Genomic DNA, 25,727 nt, shown 5'->3' with positions numbered 1-25,727 from the left:
GGTATTGTCGACGAATTTGGTCTATTCCAATGTTTCTGAATACAAGTTATTCTAGCTTAGAAGCAGTAAGGTCTCCAACACCAATACCTAGTCTACTCCACGCAGTACAAATTCACATTCGCCCCACCGTTAGTTTCTGAATATATATCTGCTGCTTTCTGCGAATTTCTTATCCTTTCCTAGATTATGCCTTGAATTTCCAACATTTTAACTTGAGTAACAAAATGGAACTTAGTCAAGTTCTTGTTGGAAGTCTTGGTTAGTCTGCATCATGGGGTTTTCTCCAAAAAAAAGTCGAGCCCCTGGAGAAAAGTCACAACTGACAAAGTCCAAAAGAATTGCGATGACCCGGTGCAAAGTTTTTATTTCTTGTATCGCAGCATGATCACTGTTCTTTGCCTAGATCATCGCCAAGTTCAGTGTGGATAACCGGACAAGAGCTTTGGTGCAGGCACTACACAGAGCCTCAGATGTCCGGGTGTACATTAATCGGGTAGAAGAGCTGAGTTATCACCTTCTGGAGTTTCCTGAAACCAGGGCTGTGGCTGTCAAGGTAAATGAGAGACTGAAGTTTTGAACCATTTTTTTCTAGGAGTGAATTGGTTGAAATTTGCATTGTGTTTGTGACTCCCACCAACCAGCTGCTCTGCTCCATGGCATACCAGAAAAGTGGCGAACTTGAAGTGCTTTCCTAGCGTTGTAAAACAAGTACTGGTTGTTGATGATCTATGGTATTGCACATGGGATGACAAGACCAAGTACAGTATTTAGCTCAAGCAGGGTTACAGGCAATGTTTATTCTAAATTTTTTTTTTGGTGAGCGGTCCATTTAAATTTGTCGTGCGGCTGCGTATGCATGGTATCTTCCAGCAGCAGCAGCTGGTAAGCAACCTGTATGAGACCTCCCGATTGGTGCGCATCCACGCACCTTGGGGGGAACACTGGGGCAAAAATTCCAGCCTCCCGGCTCTGTACTGAATGTGTACGGATCCGGGAAGGCATCGCAAAAGCCGGTTTTCGGTGTACAATGTGCATGCGCTGAAAACCGGCTTTTCCGATCTTTCAAGTTGGAGCTTGACAGATCTTCTGTATCTCGGGAACAAGGACATTTGCCAGGGCAAGATTGCGGTATTTACCCATATCTTGCCCAGCAAATGTCTTGAAAACTCTTGCGCCTGGGACATTGGAACCAGTTCTGGGGGAAGTGGGACCTGTACAAAAGGGACGGTTTGCACTTGGGCAGGACTGGAACTGATGTCCTGGGGGTAACATTTTCTAATGCAGTTCGGGAGTGTTTAAACTAATATGGCAGGGGGATGGGAACCTATGCAGCGAGACAGGGCGAAGTAATATGGAGTCAGAAACAGATGAGAGGTTAAAAAGCAATAGTGGAAGGCCGAGTAAACAAAGGCAAGAAACAAAAAGGGCCACACTACATCATAATTCTAAAAGGACAAAGGGTGTTTTTAAAAAAAAACAAACCTGAAGGCTTTGTGTCTTAATGCAAGGAATATCCGTAATAAGGTGGATGGATTAACTGTGCAAATAGATGTTAACAGCTATGATGTGATTGGGATTACAGAGACGTGGCTCCAGGATGATCAGGGCTGGGAACTCAACATCCAAGTGTATTCAACATTCAGGAAGGATAGAATAAAAGGAAAAGGAGGTGGGGTAGCATTGCTGGTTAAAGAGGAGATTAATGCAATAGTTAGGAAGGACATCAGCTTGGATGATGTGGAATCTATATGGGTAGAGGTGCAGAACACCAAAGGGCAAAAAACGTTAGTGGGAGTTGTGTACAGACCTCCAAACAGTAGTAGTGATGTTGGGGAGGGCATCAAACAGGAAATTAGGGATGCATGCAATAAAAGTGCAGCAGTTATCATGGGTGACTTTAATATGCATATAGATTGGGCTAACCAAACTGGAAGCAATACGGTGGAGGAGGATTTCCTGGAGTACATAAGGGATGGTTTTTTAGACCAATATGTCGAGGAACCAACTAGGGGGGAGGCCATCTTAGACACGGTGTTTTGTAATGAGAGAGGATTAATTCGCAATCTCGTTGTGCGAGGTCTCTTGGGGAAGAGTGACCATAATATGGTGGAATTCTACACTGGGATGGAGAATGAAACAGTTAATTCAGAGACCATGGCCCAGAACTTAAAGAAGGGTAACTTTGAAGGTATGAGGTGTGAATTGGCTCGGATGGATTGGCGAATGATACTTAAGGGGTTGACAGTGGATGGGCAATGGCAGACATTTAGAGACCGCATGGATGAACTACAACAATTGTACATCCCTGTCTGGCATAAAAATAAAAAAGGGAAGGTGGCTCAACCGTGACTATCAAGGGAAATCAGGGATAGTATTAAAGCCAAGGAAGTGGCATACAAATTGGCCAGAAATAGCAGCGAACCCGGGGACTGGGAGAAATTTAGAACTCAGCAGAGGAGGGCAAAGGGTTTGATTAGGGCAGGGAAAATAGAGTACGAGAGGAAGCTTGCAGGGAACATTAAGACGGACTGCAAAAGCTTCTATAGATATGTAAGGAGAAAAAGGTTAGTAAAGACAAACATAGGTCCCCTGCAGTCAGAATCAGGAGAAGTCATAACTGGGAACAAAGAAATGGCAGACCAATTGAACAAGTACTTTGGTTCGGTATTCACTAAGGAAGACACAAACAACCTTCCAGATATAAAAGGGGTCAGTGGGTCTAGTAAGAAGGAGGAACTGAGGGAAATCCTTATTAGTTGAGAAATTGTGTTGGGAAAATTGATGGGATTGAAGGCCGATAAATCCCCAGGGCCTGATGGTCTGCATCCCAGAGTACTTAAGGAGGTGGCCTTGGAAATAGCTGATGCATTGACAGTCATTTTCCAACATTCCATAGACTCTGGATCAGTTCCTATGGAGTGGAGGTTGGCCAATGTAACCCCACTTTGTAAAAAAGGAGAGAGAGAGAAAACAGGGAATTATAGACCGGTCAGCCTGACATCGGTAGTGGGTAAAATGATGGAATCACTTATTAAAGATGTCATAGCAGCGCATTTGGAAAGAGGTGACATGATAGGTCCAAGTCAGCATGGATTTGTGAAAGGGAAATCATGCTTGGGAAATCTTCTGGAATTTTTTGAGGATGTTTCCAGTAGAGTGGACAAGGGAGAACCAGTTGATGTTGGTGTATTTGGACTTTCAGAAGGCTTTCGACAAGGTCCCACACAAGAGATTAATGTGCAAAGTTAAAGCACATGGGATTGGGGGTAGTGTGCTGATGTAGATACTGGATTCTTTTCCCTTCAATCTGTTTCAGCGAATTCATTGACACACGAACACTTTTAGTCTTAGCAACATAAGACCTTTATTCTGTAGATTCTCCGGCCGGGACCTGTTAAGATAAAGGGAACACTCTCGATTCGAGCCTGTCCACCTCTCAACTGACAAGTCTCGTAACAGTACAAAAGCTCAACACTATACATTGTTACAGCAGAACACATTTGAGTGACACTCAGTTTATACAATCATTGGTCGATTTCCCCCATAGCATACCCAATTGCAGGCTAACAACTCTCCAAATAGGGCGGGCTCCAGGGATGTGTCTATTGTTTCGATTTTCATAGCATTTCCCTATTTCATGGCTGGATATAGCAGCCCCTCGTCTGACTCATGTCTGACTTTTGCTTTTTCGCGTAACTCGTGTTTGACCACAACTCTGAGTAACCCCTTTTTGTGTCGACATTGCAAATATCTCAGCTTGACATTTTCTTTTAGCCATTTTCCCATGATTCCCTATCTCCATCCTTTTGCTACCTTCTCTAGCCATCTACCACTTTCGCAATCCTTTTTCACATTCTTACTGACGTGGATTGAGAAGTGGTTGGCAGACAGGAAGCAAAGAGTAGGAGTAAATGGGTACTTTTCAGAATGGCAGGCAGTGACTAGTGGGGTACCGCAAGGTTCTGTGCTGGGGCCCCAGCTGTTTACATTGTACATTAATGATTTAGACGAGGGGATTAAATGTAGTATCTCCAAATTTGCGGATGACACTAAGTTGAGTGGCATTGTGAGCTGCGAGGAGGAGGCTATGAGGCTGCAGAGTGACTTGGATAGGTTAGGTGAGTGGGCAAATGCATGGCAGATGAAGTATAATGTGGATAAATGTGAGGTTATCCACTTTGGTGGTAAAAACAGAGAGACAGACTATTATCTGAATGGTGACAGATTAGGAAAAGGGGAGGTGCAACGAGACCTGGGTGTCATGGTACATCAGTCATTGAAGGTTGGCATGCAGGTACAGCAGATGGCATGTTGGCCTTCATAGCGAGGGGATTTGAGTACAGGGGCAGGGAGGTGTTGCTACAGTTGTACAGGGCATTGGTGAGGCCACACCTGGAGTATTGTGTACAATTTTGGTCTCCGAACTTGAGGAAGGACATTCTTGCTATTGAGGGGGGAGTGCAGCGAAGGTTCACCAGACTGATTCCCGGGATGGCGGGACTGGCATATCAAGAAAGACTGGATCAACTGGGCTTGTATTCACTGGAGTTCAGAAGAATGAGAGGGGATCTCATAGAAACGTTTAAAATTCTGACGGGTTTAGACAGGTTAGATGCAGGAAGAATGTTCCCCATGTTGGGGAAGTCCAGAACTAGGGATCACAGTCTAAGGATAAGGGGTAAGCCATTTAGGACTGAGATGAGGAGAAACTTCTTCACCCAGAGAGTGGTGAACCTGTGGAATTCTCTAGCACAGAAAGTTGTTGAGGCCAATTCACTAAATATATTCAAAAAGGAGTTAGATGAAGTCCTTACTACTAGGGGGATCAAGGGGTATGGCGAGAAAGCAGGAATGGGGTACTGAAGTTGCATGTTCAGCCATGAACTCAATGAATGGCGGTGTAGGCTCGAAGGGCCGAATGGCCTACTCCTGCACCTATTTTCTATGTTTCTATGTTTCTATAGCCGACTTTTACAGGTGTTAGAGTTTTAAAACACATTTAAAATATAAAAATTAAAATTAATAAAGCACATTTTAATTTTTAAAACCCTACCCACTACGTTAAATTTATTTTAAAGCATAATTTAAAAAACTTTTTAAAAATTTTGAAAAATATATATTTTTAATAATACATAAATAGCTTTAATTTAAATTAATGTTGAATATGTATAGTATTTTTTCTAATGTTTTATTAATGTTTTGTATGTTTGGTGGGAGACGGGGTGGTTCTGATTCATAATAATGGGAACTCCAACTTACGGAGTTCCCATTATTATGAATGAGAAAATACTTTACCTGATTGGCTGCCCAGAGCCATGTGACTCCAGCTCCAGCCCTGTGCATGTCCTAACGTGCATGTGCTGCGATGCGCAGTCAATGGGGGCCTCAGGACCGGGAACACGTGTGGGCGCAGCAGCTTCAGGTAAGTGCGCATCTTTTTAAAGTTGTTTACCAGATCGACGCGGGAAGCAGCCGACTGGGATTTCTGGGCCATTGATTAGAGGGTGTCGCGATATCATTGCATTCAGGTGACGAGGGATGGGAGGAGTTTTGGTGCAAGGGGATGGAAGCAAACCCATCTTAAGGATTCTGATATCCTTTCAGGTTGTGGGGATTTATCGAGAGTGATTGGGGTGTGGAAGCAGTCCCATCTCTCGGGACCCCAACATCCTTTCAGTGGGTGGGGGTTGCAAGGGTGAGTGAGGAGTGGTAAAAATCTCATCTCCTGGACCCAGAAATGTCTTCAGAGGGTGGGGATTGCTGGGGGTGGCAGGACTTGCTGGGGGTGGCAGGGCCTGACCCCTCAGGAGGGCTGGAATGGGCGTGGGAGGTTGTAGAACTTCCCATCTCCAGGGACTGAATGTTCAATTGGTGGGTCCTTCTAAGTAACTGGGTACATTTTTAATTCCAGCAATTGGTGTTCGTGAGTTGGACCTTGGAGGGAACAGGGTGACAATTCAGTTACAAAGGCAGCTGCTCCAGTTCCAGGTAGCTGCTCTGCAAGGCTCAGGAAAGTGAGTGTTGGTGTGGGTTCATAGAGCTGTGTGGGCCCACAACAGATGGAGAATATTTTATTTTATAGCTGCAAAAACTGAAAGGGCCGCCATAGAATTGACCAGTAAACCAAGGAATAAACCAGGAAAGAGGACTAAAATTGGTGGTAATTGGGCCATCAAAATCTAAAAATATTTAAACATAAAATATAACATAAGTATAGTAATTGAAATGTAAAACATTGCTTGGTCAAGAATCTTGGGCTGGGATGAGAATGTGTGAGAGGATGGCTGGAGGCTGCACAGAAGAGCCAAAACATTTTGGGGGGGAAGGGGTGAGGGGAGGAGAGATAAACGTTACTTGGAAGGGGGACAGAATGAACAAAGTTAATATCATTTATGTAGTTAAAATACACACATCCATTCAGACAATGTGATTCAGTCATCATCATAGGCGGGGTCTTGAGCGAGGATGACTTGCATCCACATGAGTTCACATTTGTTTCAATGAAGAATCCGACATTCCAGTTCTGAACTCCAATTGACGGGGTGGAAGATGCCTTTGCGTGGATGTTTTTAACGTGTGGTGACCGTTGTACATCAGCCATCACACGGGCTTGACAGAGCTAGGCCTTTATCCAGTGGCAAGGGTTGAACCAGGACGACTGGAGACCTGCTCTGCTGCAGTAGGGGTTCTACAATAGGGAAGGTGTGGGGTCTTTGGCTCTCACCAATTTAGATGGAGAACGACAAAACAGCCAAACTACTTCACCATGATACTGAAGACTAGCCTAAAGAAATATTTCCTTAGTTCCTGTGCTGAGTACATCCATGTTCAATTTGTGACACAGCTAATTTGTATTTTCTTTGCACTCATCAAGGTGAGGGGAGGGGAGGGATGTAGGTGCTGGGGAATGGCACCCAGTGTCAACATCAAGCTCTCCTACATCAGATACAGCATAACTAGATGTAGAGAAAAGCTCCTTCCTACCCAATGTGCTTCAACCCCAACATTTATCTCAGAACCCCTCCTATCAATGTGGCATTTTTCCATTTCCCAAACCACATTAGTCTGTCTGAGTAATGTTGCAAATTAGGAACAGTTTTTGCTCTAAGAACATAATTGAGACTGCGCTCCTACATCCAACAAAGGAGATTTCAGGTCGTAACTGTCTAGGTTAGATTTGGACCCAGATTCCAGAAGCATAGATGGTTGGGTACAACATGGAAGGATATTTGGCCCGTCGAGCCTGTGCCAGCTCTCTGCAAGAGCACTTCAGCCAGTCCCACTCCCTCGCCCTTTCCCCGTAGCTCTGCAAATTTTTTCCTTCAGCTACTTGTCCAACTCCCTTTTGTAAGCCACAATTGAGTCTGCCTCCACCACCCTTTCAGGCAGTGCATTCCAGATCCTGACCACTTGCTGCGTAAAAAGGTTTTTCCTCATGTCGCCTTTGGTTCTTTTGCCAATCACCTTAAATCTGTCCTCTGATTCTTGACCCTTCTGTCAATGGGAACAGTTTCTCTCTATCTACTCTGTCCAGACCCCTCATGATTTTGAGCATCTCTATCAAATAATCTCCCACTCTTCGCTGCTCTAGGGAGAACAACCCCAGCGTTTCCAGTCTATTCACGTAACTGAAGTCCCTCATCCCTGGAGTCATTCTCATAAATCTTTTCTGCACCCTCTGTAAGGCCTCCACATCCTTCCTAAAGTGTGGTGCCTAGAATTTTACAAAATACTCCAGTTAAGGCCGAACCAGTATTTTATACAGGTTCATCATCATTTCCATGCTTTTGTACTCTATACCTCTATTCATGAAACCCAAGATCCCATAAGCTTTTTTAACTGCTTTCTCAACCTGCCATGTCACCTTCAATGATTTTTGCACATATACCCCAGGTCTCTCTGTTCATACACCCCCTTTAGGATTGATTCAGTACTGAAAAGGGGACTCCCTAGTGCTCCGCAGTGTCACTCAGTGGCCAGAATGTGGAATTGCAGGTAGATCTAAAACTGTTCGTAGATTGTCACATTAATGGGAAAATCCTCTTAAAAATGTGAACGGATGGGCATCGTCAAGGTGTGGACACATTTAATATGGGGAAAGTCCATTGACACAGCTGATGTAGGATTTTTGAATGGAAAGATGACTGCACATACTATACTTAACAATGTTTGCATATCTCGATTTATAACTGTTGTCACTAGGATTCTGATAAAGGATAATAGCAGGGTTGTGGATTGATCGTTCAATTGAATTGAAAACCCAGCAGTACAAGTAATTGTAGATATTGTGCTTCCAAAATTGAATCTTGTCTTGAGAAAACATTTGAGTGAAGTGCTGATGGTTGTAAAATCTGCCACTGTTGCTCGTAGTAGTCTGAATAATATGGGCCGATGAATTCACACTTACACAAGAATTGAGTTGCACACATTCAAGTGTATTGGTTTGAGTGTGACTGGTCCCCCCTGCCCCGACCAGGTCTTACCAAAATGCTAAGTAAGTACGAGTGGGCTAAATAAACTGGTGATATTGTAGAAAATTGTTGAAGAAAGGAACATTTGGTGCATTACATCTACTGCTTCTTACAGAATAATGAAGATGTCAATCTTGGGTTACAGTTCACACGTCTGAAACATGACTGATTTGGTTTTGCTGGTGATATTTCCAGGGGTCAAGGGAGTTAAAGAAAAGTTCATTGACATTATGTTTTCATTGCAGTATAATGTACAAATTTATAACTCTGGGAAGAAGGGGCATTGTCCTAGACCTTGTACTAATGGACTCAGCGCTGTAGACCTGCCCTTCAGTACAGAGTGTGCAAGTCAACTGGCTTTTAAAACACAAGATTATTGTCACCTGGACAGAAATTGATTGATCTTTGTGATATATTCACAGAGTACAGCACACACAGCCCCTAACATGGAAGGCAGCTCTGTCGGAAAACTCCAGAACAGCCTGGTTCTGTTTATTATTAACTCTGCAATTGCAGTACACAATATGTTCACATCCACAGTGTGGAGCTACAAACATTACAAGCTTACAGACATTACACTTCTCCCTCCTTAATGAAGAAGTTATTATAACAAACATCATACATAACTTTCATTTTTATACATAACACAGGATATAGACTTTTTTTTCCATATTTACAAATTTAACTTTACCACTTGTTTCCTGTTTCGAAGAGGATACCTTCGCTCTCGAACAGAACCTTCCAAAACATGGTGTCGATTTCACACTCATTCGCGGCTCATCCTGAGGAACGTTTTCCACCACGGAATTTCCTTGATTTTCATTTGAACTCACTCTAACTTCAGGCTCTTTGTTTTCCTGACTCGGACTCAGACTTTCATTCTGATTCTCTCCTGGATTTGTTTCCAGTACATTGGATTTAGGATTTGCTACTGGTATCAAAACTATCTGATGAGTCAGAAATAATTGAATCATTCTCACCTTTAACTCCTTCCATGTCTGTAGGTAAAATATGATCAATATGAACAAACCTAACCTGTCCATTATCAAACATCCTTACCAAATATGTACAAGGACCACATATCTTCACCACTCTTCCTAGTAACCACTTTAACCATTTATGGTGATGGTTCTTCACTCTCATCTTCTGGTTTAATTTCACACTTCTCTTTTACTCTACCTCTATCATGATTCTCTTTCTGTCTCATTGTGTCTCTTCTACGGACTGTGCCAAATTTGGTTTTGACAACGAGAATCTGGTTCGTGGCTGTCGTTTGAGAAACAACTCTGCTGGTGTTCTACTTGTAGTTGTATGAGGAATATTTCAATATCTAATAAAAAAATTGTGATCCAATGACAAGTGTCGTTTCCTTGGATTTGGATCTAACATTTGTTTTATGAGGGCACGTTTTACAATTTGTACAGTGCGCTCTGCTGCACCATTCGAAGCAGGATGGTATGGTGGAACCTTGGTATGTTTCACACCATTTTTTGCTCGTAAATTGTGCAAATTCTTCTGAACGAAATTGTGGTCCATTATCCGAAACAATTTTTTCAGGGAGGCCAAATAAAGAAAATAATCTTCGTAAAATGTCCAATGTTTTACTTGTTACTTTCCACATTGGGAACACCTCAACCCACTTCGAATGGCTATCAATCACAGTGTTGTCCTTCTAACTCAGCAAAATCAATATGTAGCCTTTGCCACACCCTGGGAGGCCATTTCCATGGCTGCAATGGTACTGGTGGTGGTTGCTTGCTTACTGATTGACATGTCGTACACTGACTCATGATGTACTCTATCTATCTTTATCAAGACCGGGCCACCATAAATAACTGCGTGCAAAACTCTTGGTCAAGCACATTCCCAGGTGCTGGTCATGGAGGTCTCTTAATAATTTGGACCTGAATTTATTTGGTATAACTACTCTTGCACTCCACATGCTACAATCTTTATCGACTGATCATTCATTCTTACGAATGAAGAATGGATGTGTATCTTTGTCTGTTACTTGGTTTGGCCATCCATTTGCAATATAATCATACACCTTTGACATCACTGGGTCACGTTTGGTTGTTCTACCAATCTCTTCAGCTGTGACTGGCAGTTCATCAATGTATGAAAAATAAAACACTTCTTCCCTATCCGGTATAACTTGTGATGGGGAAGGCAATCTAGACATTGCATCAGCATTACTGTGATCAGCTGATTGTGTGTATTCAATATCATATGTATATGCTGACAAAATCAAAGTCCATCTCTGCATTCGGGCTGCAGCTAATGTTGGAACTGGGGACTTTGGATGGAGAATTGCTGTTAGGGGCTTAAGATCCGTAATGATGGTAAACTTACGACCACACAAGTATTTGTGAAACTTCTTGACCCCAAAAATTAATGCCAAAGCTTCCCTTTCAATTTGCGCACAATTACTCTCACTGGCACTGAGTGCATGAAGCAAAAGCAATTGGTCTCTCCTCCCCACTACTTCATACATGAGAGATCACTGCCCCAACTCCATACGGAGAGGCATCACATGCTAGCTTAATCTCCTTGGATATGTCATAGTGAACTAACATGGTGCTCTCTACCAATTTGATTTTACACTCCTTGAATGCTGTATCGCATTCTTTTGACCACTTCCAATGGACTTGTTTTTTCAATAGTTCATTCAGTGGATGTAATACAGTAGCCAAATTTGGTAGGACCTTCCCATAATAGTTCAAAAGACCCAAGAATGAACAAAGTTCAGTGACATTCCTGGGAGTGGGTGCATTTCTGATTGCATCCAGTTTTTCCCTTGGTCGGATGTAAACCATCTTTGTCTACTCTGTACCCTAAGTACTCCACTGAGTTTTTACATAACACACACTTACGAGCAGGCACTCGTACTCTGTGCTTCTCTAGCCATTTGAGGACTTCAATCAATATGTTGTGATGAATTTGCCTATTTGGTGCTGAAATTAGTATGTCATCCAAATAACACACTACCCCTTCAATACCTTGCAAAATCTGGTTCATCACCCCTTGGAATATGGCAGGGGCGGAAGACACTCCAAACGGTAGCCTATTAAATTGATATAGGCCTAGATGAGTATTTATAGTCAAACATGACTTGTACTCCTCATCTAGTTCAAGCTGTAAGTAGGCATTCGTAAGATCCAGTTTTGAGAAGATCTGACCACCTGTCAGTGTTGTGAACAAATCTTCTATATTCGGCAATGTATTGGGAACATTACCCTCTAGAACCTTGTTTATGGTTACTTTATAATTACCACATAATCTTACCTTACCATCGGACTTGGGTACAACAACAATGGGTGTAGCCCAATTACATTGATTTATCTTAGAAATAATGTTCTCAGTCTCTAGTCTTTTGAGTTCTTGCTCAACTTTCTCCTTGACTGCATATGGTACGGAATGTGGCTTGTAGTAAACCGATCTAGCGTCCTTCTGTACCCTGACACTTGCCTTGAAGCCTTGGATCGGACTGCCCGTTTCGCAGAACACCTTCGGATACTTCTTGATAACTTCATCCGTTGATGAAAATTTCGCTTCCACACTGAAAATCTCACTCTAATCCAGCTTCAGTGAGCTCAACCAATTTCTTCCTAGTAAGGCAGACTTGTCTCCTTTCACTACTATTAGAGGCAAGTTCTGAAATTGATCTTTATATTTCACCGGTATGGTGATACGACCTACCACAAGAATTTTCTCCCCCAACTCTATCTTGATTTCTCCAGTTGGAAATCACGCAATTTGTCGAGGTACAGCGACTCTGATACTACACTCACGGATGCACCCGTGTCGATTTCCATTGGTATCTTGAATCCCGCAACAGCTATTTGGATTTTGATACTTTCCGAATTGCTGTCCGTTAACCTCGTGCTCCTGATGATGTGTAACTCTAACATCTCCTCGTCCTGTTGTTGTTCTTCAATGCTATTGTAGTCTCTTGGGATTTCTACTCATAGCTTTGAACGCTGGACTCATAGCTTTGAATGCTGATTTACCCTTCAGTAGGCATGCCTTCGCAAGATGCCCAGTCTTTCTGCAGAAGAAACACTCTGCCTTCACGTATGGGCAACTTTGAGCAATGTGTTGACCCAGGCACCTATAGCACGACTTTGACACTCTGGTAGAATTTCCAGTTTCTGAGACTTTGGGCCCCCACCGTCTTTTACTTTGAACCTGCAAGTGATTTGCCTCAGTTGACTGACAACCGTAATTCTTATTTAATTCTTGAATATTGTTCAATCATGCCCATCACCCTTGCTGTCTGACAAGCAATCTCAAAAGTCAAGTCATTCGTTGTCAATAACTTCCTTCTGATCGCATCATTTTTCACCCCACAAACAAAACGATCCTGTAATGCTCGGTTTTGAAAGTTTCCAAAATTACAGTGCATTGATAGCTTTTTTAATGCTGCAATGTAATCACTGATACTTTCATCAGACTTTTGATTCCAAATCCCGAAACGATAGCTTTCAGCAATTTCTAACGGTTTGGGGTTATAGAGCTGCTCCAGCTTCGTTAAAATCTCTTTAAGCATTGTGTCCTTTGGCTCGTCAGGCACAAGCAGATTTACCAGCGTTTCATATAATGCTGGACCTGCCTCCGATAAGAAGATCGCTCTCTTACGTTCCAACACAGCCCAATTCTGGACTGCATTGTCTGGAACTTCGATTATGTTATTTGCAGTGAAATACATTTCTAGCCGATCCACATACGCTTTAAAAAGTTCCCGGTCGTGTCTATATTCACCCAAATGTCCCATTATACCTGCCATTTTAATCTCTAGCTGTTCACACTGTGTACTGTATTTTACCTCAGATTTTTGTAGCTTTTTCCAAAGACAGAAACTTCCTGTTAGATCTCTTAATTTCCAATGAAATACGAACTCCGATGGTAGTTTTAACTTTTTAATCTCGGCAGAGAGCAACAAACTTCTTGGCTTCAAGCCAGGTCTTTGTTCTTACTGAGACACATGATCAAAATGGCTTACTTTATACCTGGATCAATTTACAGAAAAGAACTCGCCTTCTTTGACCTTATTGGCTCAATTGAAAGTCTTTTAACGCTTTATTGACTCGCTACCCAAGGTCCGAAAATGTCAAGTTGATTGATGAGTTAATGCAACATGCCGAACTGCATGTAGCAGCCTTGACTTGGGGGTCTGTGAATTTTCACAGCCTGTCTAAATGAGCCTGTTTGAATTCTCTATCAATCCCCCCTTTTGATTCTTTCACAAACTGAATCATAAAACTTCAGGTATCACTGGTTAAACATTCGACAAAATCATTTCATACATGTTAATAGAGTTTCATTCTAAAATTTGTTGATGTGTTTCGCCACATGTCCGGACCAGTAGCTTCCACACAAATTTACACCAACCCGAATTCCATCGTGGCCACAATGGAAGTCTGGTTTTAATAGGTTAATTAACCTGATTCCAATTTAATCCAAATCAATATCTTAATTCAACCAATAAACAACCTTTCCTGAAGCATAACATACCCCTGTGCCACGTACAGACGGTCTGCTGGGACCTGCAAGGTGTCTCACCTACGGGACAGCAGCTACAGCCGCCTGGTCGCAACAACATTTAATCAACATAAACAAACAATATAAAAGTAAAAGGTATTTACATGTAATTCCCTTGGTACTCTACTATTTCCCTTTGGTGCAGAGGGTCGGCTAGTAAGAAGTAGGCCTATGCCTAGAATACCTACAATCAATACTACAGTAAATTTATACATTTTCGCAAAAAGTAATTGTCCTTATTAGATTTCAAGCTTCAGTTACGGGTGCTCGTTTAACGTGTGAAGCGTGGATCCAGACTTTCTTTCCTTGGACTTTAACAGCTGCCTGGGTGGTCAATAACACTTGATAAGGTCCCTTCCACTTGGCACCCAAAGATTCTTTATGCAACTTTTTCACATACACCCAGACTCCCGGGATGATGTCGTGTCCTCCTTCGGGTGGATTACCGCAAGCTGCCGATACTTGTTGGGAAACAGAACTAATAGCATTGGTTAAGTTCTGACAGTATGATAACAAAGTGTCACTCATTAAGTGAACATCAGCTTTCCGTAAATCAATAGTTCCTGGCAGCGACATGGGTCTTCCTGTTATAATTTCAAATGGGCTTAGACCTGTAGTTCTGTTCGGGGTTGCCCTAATGCTACATAGCACTATTGGTATTGCCTGGGGCCATGGTGTTCCTTCTTGGTGATATTTGGCAAGCCGTTGTTTCAAAGTTCGATTCATTCGCTCTACTTGTCCTGATGATTGTGGATGATAAGGACAGTGTAAATCCCACGTAATGTTCAGTAACCCACAGACTTCTTGGCAGACAGCACCTGTGAAGTGTGTTCCCTGATCTGAGTCAATGCTACTTGGAACTCCCCATCGGGGAATGTAATCCTTACACAAGACCTTTGCAGTGTGATTGGCTGTGGCTCTTTTAGTTGGGACAGCTTCTACCCATCTAGAGAATCTGTCGACCATGACAAGAATGTTTGTGTATCCTTGGCATGAAGGGAGAGATATATAATCAACCTGCAGATGCTGGAATGGTCCGACAGGGGCACAGGGGGCCTCAGTTGGGGCATTACCGTGATGGGTCCAGAATTATTTTTCTGGCAGACCACACAGCGGTCTGTTACCAGCTGGGCATGTTTTTTAAATCCCCAATCCCACCAGCTTTTCTGGAACCGTGCCGTCATCTGTTGTGAGGCCAAGTGTCCCACGAGTGGATCTGTTGGGCTAAAAAAGGCATAAGCGCTTGTGGCGCAACTGGCTTGTCGGTAACTCTTTGTCTCCAGACACCATCTTTGCATAGCTTAATTCCTGCCTCAATCCATGTCCATTTTTCCTCTCGGGAGCACTCGCCTTGCATTGTTTGAAGGTCACATGTCAGAGTTCTGAGTGCTTTCAATCTGCACATCTGTGTTGGTTCTTCTGGAGGAATGACCTGTGAGGCGGCATCTTTAACTGCCTGGTCGGCTAGGGCATTTCCTTGTGCTTCTGTGGTATTTTCCTTGGTATGGGCCTTACACTTCAGGATGGACACTTCCTGAAGTAATTGTATGGCCTCCAGTAAGTCTCGGACTTCTTTTCCATTTCGGATAGGTGTACCAGCAGCAGTGAGGAATCCTCTTTTCCGCCATAACATACCAAAGTCGTGAGCGACTCCAAAAGCATAACGCGAATCTGTGCAGACATTAGCTGTCTGTCCTTCTGCTATTCGACATGCTTCTGACAGGACCCGTAACTTGGCCTGTTGTGCTGATGTTCCTGAGGGTAAACATCCTTTTGCCACTACCTCATATAAGGTTGTAACTGCCCATCCTGCTTTTCTGGTACCATTGTCAACAAAGGAGGAACCATCTGTAAACAGGATGAGGTCTGGCTTGTGCAGAGGCTCCTCTGCTGCGAAGGCTGCTTCTTCTGTTTCTTTTAAAATCTCCACGCAGTCATGCTCTTCACATTCTCCCCGCTCTTGCTCCCTCGATTCTGACATCGGGAACATAGTTGCGGGATTAACTAGGCTGGCCCGGACGATATGGAGATTAGGAGCTTCCAAAACTGCTGTCCAGCGGGTCCATCTTGCTGCTGTCACCTGAGACATTCTATTCATAGACAGCAAAGCGTGTACGGTGTGGGGACACTTGACAATCTGCTTTTGGTCGAGGACTAGACCCGCAGTGATCATTACCGCTCGACATGTAGCTTCCATGGCCCTTAGGCAACTTCCCCATCCGAGGGCTACCGCATCCAGTTTTGCCGAATAATAGCCAATAGGTCTTTGCCGATCCCCATGTTCTTGTCAGTATAGCTGTCATATATCCTTCTTTCTCATGAACAAACAGGGTAAATGGCTTACCACTGTCGGGGATTCCCAGAGCCTTTTTCAAACTCAGGAAGGCCTCTTGCTGTTCTTTAGTGAGGGTGATGGCTTCTTTAGAGGCACGTTTCCCCTTTAAAATATCATTCAGTGGCTGAGCAAGCTGTGTGAAGGAGTCAATCCAATTTCTGTTAAAGTTACACAATCCCAAAAAAGACCTTAGTTCCTGAATAGTGGTGGGTTTTTTAGCAGCCCGAATGGCTGCAGTTCTATCCTGGGTAAGTTCTCTCTTTCCTTGTGAAATCTTTTGTCCCAGGTATACAACCTTACAACCTCTTCTTGGGATATTTGTGCTTTGTCGATGCTGGCTTTATGTCCTTTCAGCCGAAGGTGATCCAGCAAAGCTCGTAAATCATGTTCATGCTGTTCTTCCGTGTTTGAAGCTAGCAGGATATTGTCTACATATTGGATGACTGTGGATGACAAAGGAGGTAATTCTCACAAATGGCTTTGTAAAGCCATGTGGAATACCATAGGGCTGTTGTGGAAACCCTGTGGTAACCGGGTCCAAGTATACTGTTGTCCTTGGACCGTGAAAGCAAACCACTGTCGAACCTCCGGTGCCAGAGGCACCGACCAAAATCCGTTGGCCATATCTATAACCGAGAAATATTTATGTTCCGGTTTGAGGGCATTAAAAATGGTGGAGGGATTTGCGACCAAAGGAGCTTTTTGATCAATACACTGGTTAGCTTTCCTATAATCGGCAGTCAAACGCCAAGTCTCATTAGATTTCTGTACCGGCCACACGGGGCTATTGGAGGAGCTATGCGTTTTAATAAGCACCCCTTGTTTCTCCAATTGCTGAATAACCGGTAAGATTCCCGCAATGGCAGTTGGACTGATGGGATACTGTTTAGTGCATGGAGGCTTGGTCCCTGTAAATGCCGCAGGCTCCATCTGGAGTAAGCCACAATCATTCTTATTTAGCCCATATCGGGTGTTCCTTCAATTCTTCTTTCTTCAAAGTTCTAATTGACCATGTCACCCGACCATCCTCGAAATGCAACGATGAATCTATTTGGATTAGAACGTCCATTCCCAAAAGGGGTTGATCTACTGGGCCTATCCAGACCGGCGTGGTTAGTTCATGTGGACCCAGCCCTATAAGTACCGGTGTTGTCCTTTTAATTTCCATTTTATGGCCCCCAACTCCATAGGCTGTACGTGCCCTACCATCCAACGGCAAAAAGTCTCCATATTGTAGGGGTAAGCATGTTAATTCCGCCCCTGTGTCTAAAAGACAGTCCACATCCTTATCGTCCACCCTCACAGTTATATATAGCCCATCTCCCCTTTGTTGTATTTGTGCGAGGAGAGGGGCCAGGGTGGGCTCTAATCATTTTTTGCTATCCCAAGTAACTCCTTCTGTTGTTATATTGTCAGTCGCTTAAATGCTTCTATGAGGTCGTTATCTTGTGACAAGCCTGGCTTGTTGGCTGAATTGTATCCCTGGCTGCGTCCTCTTCCCCAGCCACGACCTTTCTGTTTTGCCCTGCACGTCTTGGCCCAGTGACCTTCTTTCCCACAATAATAACATTTTCCGGGTAATTTTCCTGATGACTGTTTATCGGAATCCTGGGATTTCCATCCCATAGCCTGTACAGCTCGGACTTTAGCTCCCATATCCCAATCTAATTGGTTACATCGATCCACCAATGCTGCAAAGGTAGTTCCTCTACCTTCCCAGGCCGGTAACACTACCTTAAGCATTTTGGACAGTTCTGGCTTTAGACCTGCCACGAAAGCTGCTTTTAGGGGTCCAAACGCTTGTTCATCCATTTCCTCATCCATATTATTCATACCCGAATGTTCTAGCCACGTGCATCTAAACCGCTCGTCATACTCCAGGACCTCCTCTGTTCCTTTCTGTTGGTAGGCTGCAATTTTTCCCCAGTCTGTCTTAGCTGGACTGAGGGCTTGCAGCCAGTGTTTAATCACTTCCCATCCTGCGTCTAATTCTTGCTCATTCTGCCCCAAAGCTTCATCTACCTTGTCGTGCAATTTTCTTCCCTGTGTTTTTGGCACCATTATGGTCAAAATTTGTACTCCGTCCCAGGGATGAAGTTGATAAATATTTCTTAAGCGATCCAATTGGTCCCACGTTTTTACTCCCCCTTTCTTTGGATTGGGCAATTCCTTGGACCATTTATCAATTTTCTCTGGGTCTGCCGGATCATGAACTAAGTATTCTTCGTACACCCTTCTCTTTGTTTTTTTGGTTCCGCCCTCATCCGCAGTCTCTTCTGATTTGACTACAACTCGTCTTTTTTTAAACGGGGCAAAGCGCACCCCTAATTCTTCTTCATCCTCCGACACTGTATTGTCGGAGGATTCAGAAACCGTATCTATTCCTCGGTCGTGTCTTCTGGTTTGCGCTTTTAATTTATTCAAACATGGGTACCCTGGGAATTGATCACTACATTTTCCTTTTCCTATTACTGTCTCTTAACCGAATGATTTTTTCCATTCTTTAATTTAACCTTTAAGATCTTTAACTTCCGCTTCCAGCTTTTCAAGTTCAAGCTTTTTCTGTCGCAGCTGTGCACAAACAGCTTGCAATTGATCCTTTGTACTGGTCAGTTCTCGATCATGTTGGGAACGCATTATAATTTCATTCCGGTTTCGAATCTGGCCCATAACCGCTAGGGACCATCTAGTTCGCTCTTTATTTTTCATACGGGTCGTTTTTCCCCAGACCCTTTTAATCTCGTCCAAGGACCATTGTCCTTTGGAGGTTCCGTACTTTTGTTCGATCTTGATACAGGTTTTAGATAAGTTGAATTGTTGCTCTATGTATTCTTTCAACTGTTCGAGAATTAAATCTAGCGAAACTTGAGGTGGTGCCTGTCCACCTTTAACAGTTGTAGGCAATTCTTTGCCCTTTTCTCCTGCTGCCATTTCTTTACTGAGTTCTTTACTGGGGTCTCGAGTCGTAGGCCTGCTAGCCGATCAATAGGTCGGTGATTAATTAACAAACACACCGCCGAAGTTTAGACGTCTATGCGACCTCGAGCCGACTACCAACCGGAGGGTTCGCAAACCGGAGGCTTTCGGAATCGCGGAGAAGGAGAGGCGAATTTAGACTTTTGACCAAGGACTTTTTTTAAAAAGAGGAGTCCTTACCTCTATATGTAGGTCCGATGTCCAAAATTCAGTTTCTTTCCTCAGCGACCCTGCTCGTAGCGCCAAAATTGTTAGATCTCTTAATTTCCAATGAAATACGAACTCCGATGGTAGTTTTAACTTTTTAATCTCGGCAGAGAGCAACAAACTTCTTGGCTTCAAGCCAGGTCTTTGTTCTTACTGAGACACATGGTCAAAATGGCTTACTTTATACCTGGATCAATTTACAGAAAAGAACTCGCCTTCTTTGACCTTATTGGCTCAATTGAAAGTCTTTTAACGTTTTATTGGCTCGCTACCCAAGGTCCGAAAATGTCAAGTTGATTGATGAGTTAATGCAACATGCCGAACTGCATGTAACAGCCTTGACTTGGGGGTCTGTGAATTTTCACAGTCTGTCTAAATGAGCCTGTTTGAATTCTCTATCACTTCCAAAGTCTCTGTCGGCTGGCTGAATCCTTCATCAACAAAATTTAAGCTTTAAATCATCTGAAAAATCCCATCTCATCGCCAAATGTGATATATTCACAGAGCACAGCACACACAGCTCCTAACATGGCAGGCAGCTCTGTCGGAAAACTCCGGAACAGTCTGGTTCTGTTTATTATTAACTCTGCAGTTGCAGTACATAATATGTCAACATCCACAGTGTGGAGCTACAAACATTACAAGCTTACAGACATTACAATCTTCTTTTGGGTTTAACATTAGTGAGCTGGTGCACTGTGGGTTTCAGTGAGCGCTTCCCGCCAAGTTGGCCAGTGCAATTTATGAGGTTTGGGGAGTTTAAAAAAAAACCTAACTTGCATCGCTACTCAGCCCGTCCAAAACTGGCCCACATTTAAAACCGGGAATAAGTTTTTAATTCAGCAAAAAAAGTTAGATTCCATTGCAGTGCACATTGCTTGCCTCCAGGTACTGCTATTACTTTGTCGAACACATTACTACAACAACTTGTATTTATATAGCGCCTTTAACGTAGTGAAACTTCCCAAGGCACTTCACAGGAGTATTATGAAATAAAAAATTTGACACCGAGCCGCATAAGTAGAAATTAGTGCAGGTGACCAACAGCTTGGTCAAAGAGGTAGGTCTTAAAGAAGGAAAGAGAGGCGGAGAGGTTTAGGGAGAGAGTTTGGGGCCTAGGCATCAGAAGGCACGGCCACCAATGTTTGAGTGATTATAATCAGGGATGCTTAAGAGGGTAGAATTAGAGGAGCGCAGGCACCTTTGGGGTGGAGGGGGATGGAGGTGATTACAGATTACAGGAGGGGCAAGGCCATGGATGCATTTGAAAATAAGGATGAGAATTTTGAAATCGAGGCGTTGCTTAACTGGAAGCCAAACCAGAGAGTTGGTTGTGGACAATTACAGGGCATTGTACAAAATATATCAGTATTGCCTTTCCACTGAGTTTTCTTCATGGGTATTTCATTTCTATTTTTGGCACGAATGGCTAGCAATACTAATCTTAATCCATTAAACATGCATTATAAGTCCTGTGATGAATATGTCGAGTTTTTAAAAATGTTTCTTTTTTAAAACAGGAGAAGCTAATTCCTTGCTTGTTACGTCTGAGACAGGCAAGTGATGAAAACCTTCAGAATGCAGTCAGGGAGACACTGGCTTTGATCGGATATACAGACCCTATCAAAGGACGTGGCATTAGAGTCTTGGCTATTGATGGAGGAGGAACGAGGTAATTGATTTTCTGATATTTTAATAGATGTTTTGAGTGCGGCATTTAATATTACATTGAGGTAGCCCTCTCTCTTCATTATCTTCACCAAACAACATATCATCTGACCAACCGATTGAGCAAATAGTTCCCACGGTTTCTGCGAGTGCTGCTTTTGGTTGGTTGCTTGGAGGCCCAAATGTGACTTTGATACACTTGTCCTTGTTTTTTCTTTGAAGGGTTGGGTGCTGCTTAGCTTTTGCTTTGATCCTTCCTACAGTTAAAATAACTTTGATTTTAACCTATAACATTGTGCAATGATATTGTTAATGCACTGGGGAAGGAAGGTTTGCTGGTACATTGCGCTTTTACTGGCACCTAGATTCAGATCCAGCCCACGGTGATGGAATAATGGTTTCCCACTAATGCCCATAAGGGTCCGGCATTATAAGAGCCTGGACAACGCCAACACACTTACTGGTTGGTAGTCCAAAGTCTCTGCAATTGAGCACAAACAGGCAATCTTTCTCAAAAACCACATGGAATGCTGCTATGAAAAGTATAACATTTCACATTGGTGCATTAGGAGTGCTCATCTGGGACTCTTCTCGTCACATTCCTGGGGAAGGGTGTAAGGAATTGGGGGGTGTCTACTTAGTAGCAATAGAATTAGGGCCAGTTTCACCCAAAGCTCAGAATGTTAGCTAGTGCTAAACAATTAACACTAACCAAAAGTAGCTTTTCTTAAAGCAACTGAGCAAAGTTTATTTACAACAACCACGTGAGTATTTGCTTTCATTTACAAACTTCACCCCAGGTACAGACAAGACCTGCAGAGCCTCACTGCGTACTTGAGGTTAGGGGCAAAGGCTTCTTTCTGGTTAACAGATGGTCTCTCGGGCTTTCTTCTGTGGGTCTAATCCAGCAGATGCATATGGGAAGAATTTCATACCCTTCAGCTCAAACGCTGCAAGGGCTCGAGACAGTTGCAGCGAGGGATCAGTTTATTCCTCGCCCTGAGCCAGTGGAATAATTGCACTACTTTGAGCCCTGGAGGTGTCAACTGGAAACTGTTTACCGTCAACTGGAAACTGTTTACCAGCAGCTTCTCCCTTCCTGAGGAAGAGATTGCTATCATCATCATAGGCAGTCCCTTGGAATCGAGGAAAACTTGCTTCCACTCCTGAAGCGAGTTCTTTGATGGCTGAACAGTCAAATATGAGAACAGTCCCTGTCACAGGTGGGACAGATAGTTGCTGAGGGAAGGGGTGAGTGGGACTGATTTTCCGCACGCTCTTTCCGCTGCCTGCGCTTGATTTCTGCATGCTCTCGGCGTTGAGACTCGAGGTGCTCAGCGCCCTCTCTGATGCACTTCCTCCACTTAGGGTGGTCTTGGGCCAGGGACTCCCAGGTGCCAGTGGGGATGTCACACTTTATCAGGGAGGCTTTGAGGGTGTTCTTGTAGCGTTTTCCGCTGCCCATCGTTTGCTTGTTTGCCGTGAAGGAGCTTCGAGTAGAGCACTTGCTTTGGGAGTCTCGTGTCTGGCATGCGAACTAAGGGATTGCTATAGTCATTTTGAAGCAACAGAAGGAACGCAATGTTCAAGCCTAAATAGTTTTATACTGGAACATTAATGCAACGTGCTGCTAAAGAAGGTCCTTCCAAACAGTGAAGCAAAGCCAACTTAAAAACGCATCATTCAGGTGGACCTTGCAGTCTGTAGGTGGTTGTGTTATGTGAGACGAGTAGTTCTTGATGCTGGCTCTAGGAAGCCCTCATGTAAAAGTTGCATTTTCCAATGAGCATACAAATGGGGGGAGAGACAGAAGACTTCTTGTTGAAGGGGGAGAACAAAACTGCTGTTGGCTGTATTTAAAACAATACAAACCAGTCCAAAAAGAATAAATAGTTGAAAACAAATTAATTGCAACTGAGCTCAGGTAAGTAACAGGGCGAATCTTGAGAGCAGCAGCTCCTCGTAGCATATAATGACATGCACTTTGGGACCACCTTCACCACATGATACTGCAGCGGTTCAAGAAAGCGGCTCACCACCATCTTCTCGAGAGCAATTAGGGATGGGCAATAAATGCTGCCCTTGCCAGTGACGCCCACATCCCGTGAACGAATAAATAAAAAAAACATTGAACAGAAACTCAATTGGATCAGTCACACAAATGTTGTGACTACCAGAACATATCAGAGGCTAGGTATTATGCAGCGGGTGGCTCACCTGACTCCCCAAAGCCTCCAATTAAATAGAATTGCAGTACTTGATTTCTGATACTTTCAGCTCTGCGACCAACATAATCAAGCAATTGTAAAAAAAATTCTATCGAGTCCTTTTTCAGTGTCTTAACAGCTGTCTTAGAAACTTGTAACATGGACACAAGAATTCATTCTTGACATAATGACTTGGATACATGATGCAAACAAGTGAATTAGAAAGTGAATCTGAAGGTCTTGATACCAAAAAAAATAACCTATGATGTCGTAGGTGATAACTTTGAAACAACGTATTTTCTAGCAGGATCCTCCCTGATGAGAGAGCCTTTCTAGTTATTAGCTCAGTCTCAACTTTCCCAATATGGTCTGAGGAATTAATGAAGCCTGTTTTGATCTGTTAGAAAATAATTTAGTATAAATTATGGGAAATTCTTTGAAGCTACCACATGTTCACCAAACCTTGGCTGTGCTTTTCACTCATTCCTCCACCTATAATCCCCCCACTGGCCATTTGCTACAGACCCACAAGAAATGGAAATTTCTTCCAGAGAGCAGTCAAGAAAAGTCGTTTTAAATTTGAATTTCATATGTATTACCAACAGGCAAAGATATTTGTGTGCAGCCTACAGGTTGTTGAGCTAAAAGGCCAAAATCACATTTGATAAACAGCAAGCATGGTTTCCATTTTTTTTAAATGAACCTTGGCTTTGTTACAATTTAAATAAAAAAAAATGTAACATAGATGTTTTCTATAATTTATAACCTTGTGGGTTTTTGTTTCCATCTGTCTTCTCTGATCTTGCATGATTATGTGTCATTTGTTGAAAAGCTTGATGGAGGGTTATGGAGATATTTAATACTGCTTGATGTTTGTTTTCTCGGAGGTTGGGGAAGGAAATTAGTGTTCTGTAAAGTCGGAGATCACCCAGGTGGTGTGGGAGTGAAATGCACGATGGAATAATGATGCATGGATTCTGGATGGAGCAGTCTTAATGGGCTAAATGTCGTCTTGATGCGTTGACTTCTCTTATGTTGTCGTCTTTCTATCTCAAGTTTGCCAGGAAGGTCTGCATTTCTGGGAGCTGATCTTGCAGAACTTTCAGGTCGACTGAGCCCAGGGAGCTGACTGGTACATTTCTGAAGTCTGGCTCACCACTGGGGCCAAGTGGATCCCACGTGGTCATCCAGCTCCTTAAGCATTTAGTCCATTATTGTATCTTCTGCTCTGTTCACCTTGGGCGAGAGCAGTGTCAGCTGTGGCTCAGTGGGTAGCACACTCGCCTCGGAGTCCGAAGATTGTGGGTTCAAGTCCCACTCCAGGGACCTGAGTGCACAAACCTCGGCTGACACTCCAGTGCAGTGCTGAGGGAGTGCTGCACTGTTGGAGGTGCCGTCTTTCAGATGAGACATTAAACCGAGGCCCCATCTGCTCTCAAGTGGATGTAAAAGATCCCATTGCACTATTTCGAAGAAGAGCAGGGGAGTTATCCCTGGTGTCCTGGCCAATATTTATCCCTCAATCAACATAACAAAAACAAATTATCTAGTCATTTATCACATTGCTGTTTGTGGGAGTTTGCTGTGCGCAAATTGACTGCCGGGTTTCCTACATTAAAACAGTGACTATACTTCATTGGCTGTAAAGCGCTTTGAGATGTCCGGTGGTCGTGAAAGGTGTTATATAAATGCAAGTCTTTTTTTCTTGATAAAGCTCTGTATCTCAAGGTACCACTTGTCTAATGGTGTTGATAGAAACTTTGTGTAAATGCACAGTACCAAACATAACTAATTCTTCATAACTTAAACACATGCAAAAAAAAAAGTCTTTCCCAATTCGCTGCACTGATTTGTGATTAGTCATGACTTGCACCAATGGTAAGTAATCTGCCATGATAGCAGATAGATTTATATAATTTGTACATTATTTGAATTGAGAGCATTAAAAATTAATGTTTATTTACAGTGCATAAAACATAACATTTTGATTGTAGCTACATTATTTGGTGCACCACTTGAGTTAGAAATGATTGATTTTTACTTTTACTGAGAAGGTGTGAACTTGGATCTGAAAATAGATCGAGCAGGTGTTGAAAGAAATGTTTTCTTTGTCGCAGGGGACTGGTTGCTCTTCAAACCCTTCGTAAACTTGAAGAATTGACAGGAAAACAAGTCTATCAACTCTTCGACTACATCTGCGGAGTTAGCACAGGTAGGTTACATGTGTATCGGGGGAAGGGAGGGGGCGAATTTGAGTAAGCCTCAATAGATATGAGTCAGGACAGCCATTATCGCACCCAAAAGTCCATTGCCCTGATTATT

The 25,727-nt window shown here is 43.1% G+C and overlaps 1 protein-coding gene across 2 annotated transcripts in view; it reads left to right on the top strand.

The window, feature by feature from the left end:
- Window positions 1-25,727, top strand: part of pnpla8 (patatin-like phospholipase domain containing 8) — a 115,564-nt gene that overhangs the window by 19,634 nt on the left and 70,203 nt on the right. For both annotated transcript variants that reach the window (XM_070900658.1, XM_070900657.1), the window contains exons 3-5: window positions 404-553; window positions 21,051-21,202; window positions 25,523-25,617. In XM_070900658.1, the coding sequence (XP_070756759.1) occupies window positions 404-553; window positions 21,051-21,202; window positions 25,523-25,617 (397 nt within the window). The remainder of the gene's footprint in view (window positions 1-403; window positions 554-21,050; window positions 21,203-25,522; window positions 25,618-25,727) is intronic.

Source organism: Pristiophorus japonicus, chromosome 15, assembly GCF_044704955.1.
Source record: "Pristiophorus japonicus isolate sPriJap1 chromosome 15, sPriJap1.hap1, whole genome shotgun sequence".
Taxonomy (NCBI): domain Eukaryota; kingdom Metazoa; phylum Chordata; class Chondrichthyes; family Pristiophoridae; genus Pristiophorus; species Pristiophorus japonicus.
Note: the sequence above shows the minus strand (reverse complement) of the source record. Positions and strands in the feature narration are given on the sequence as shown.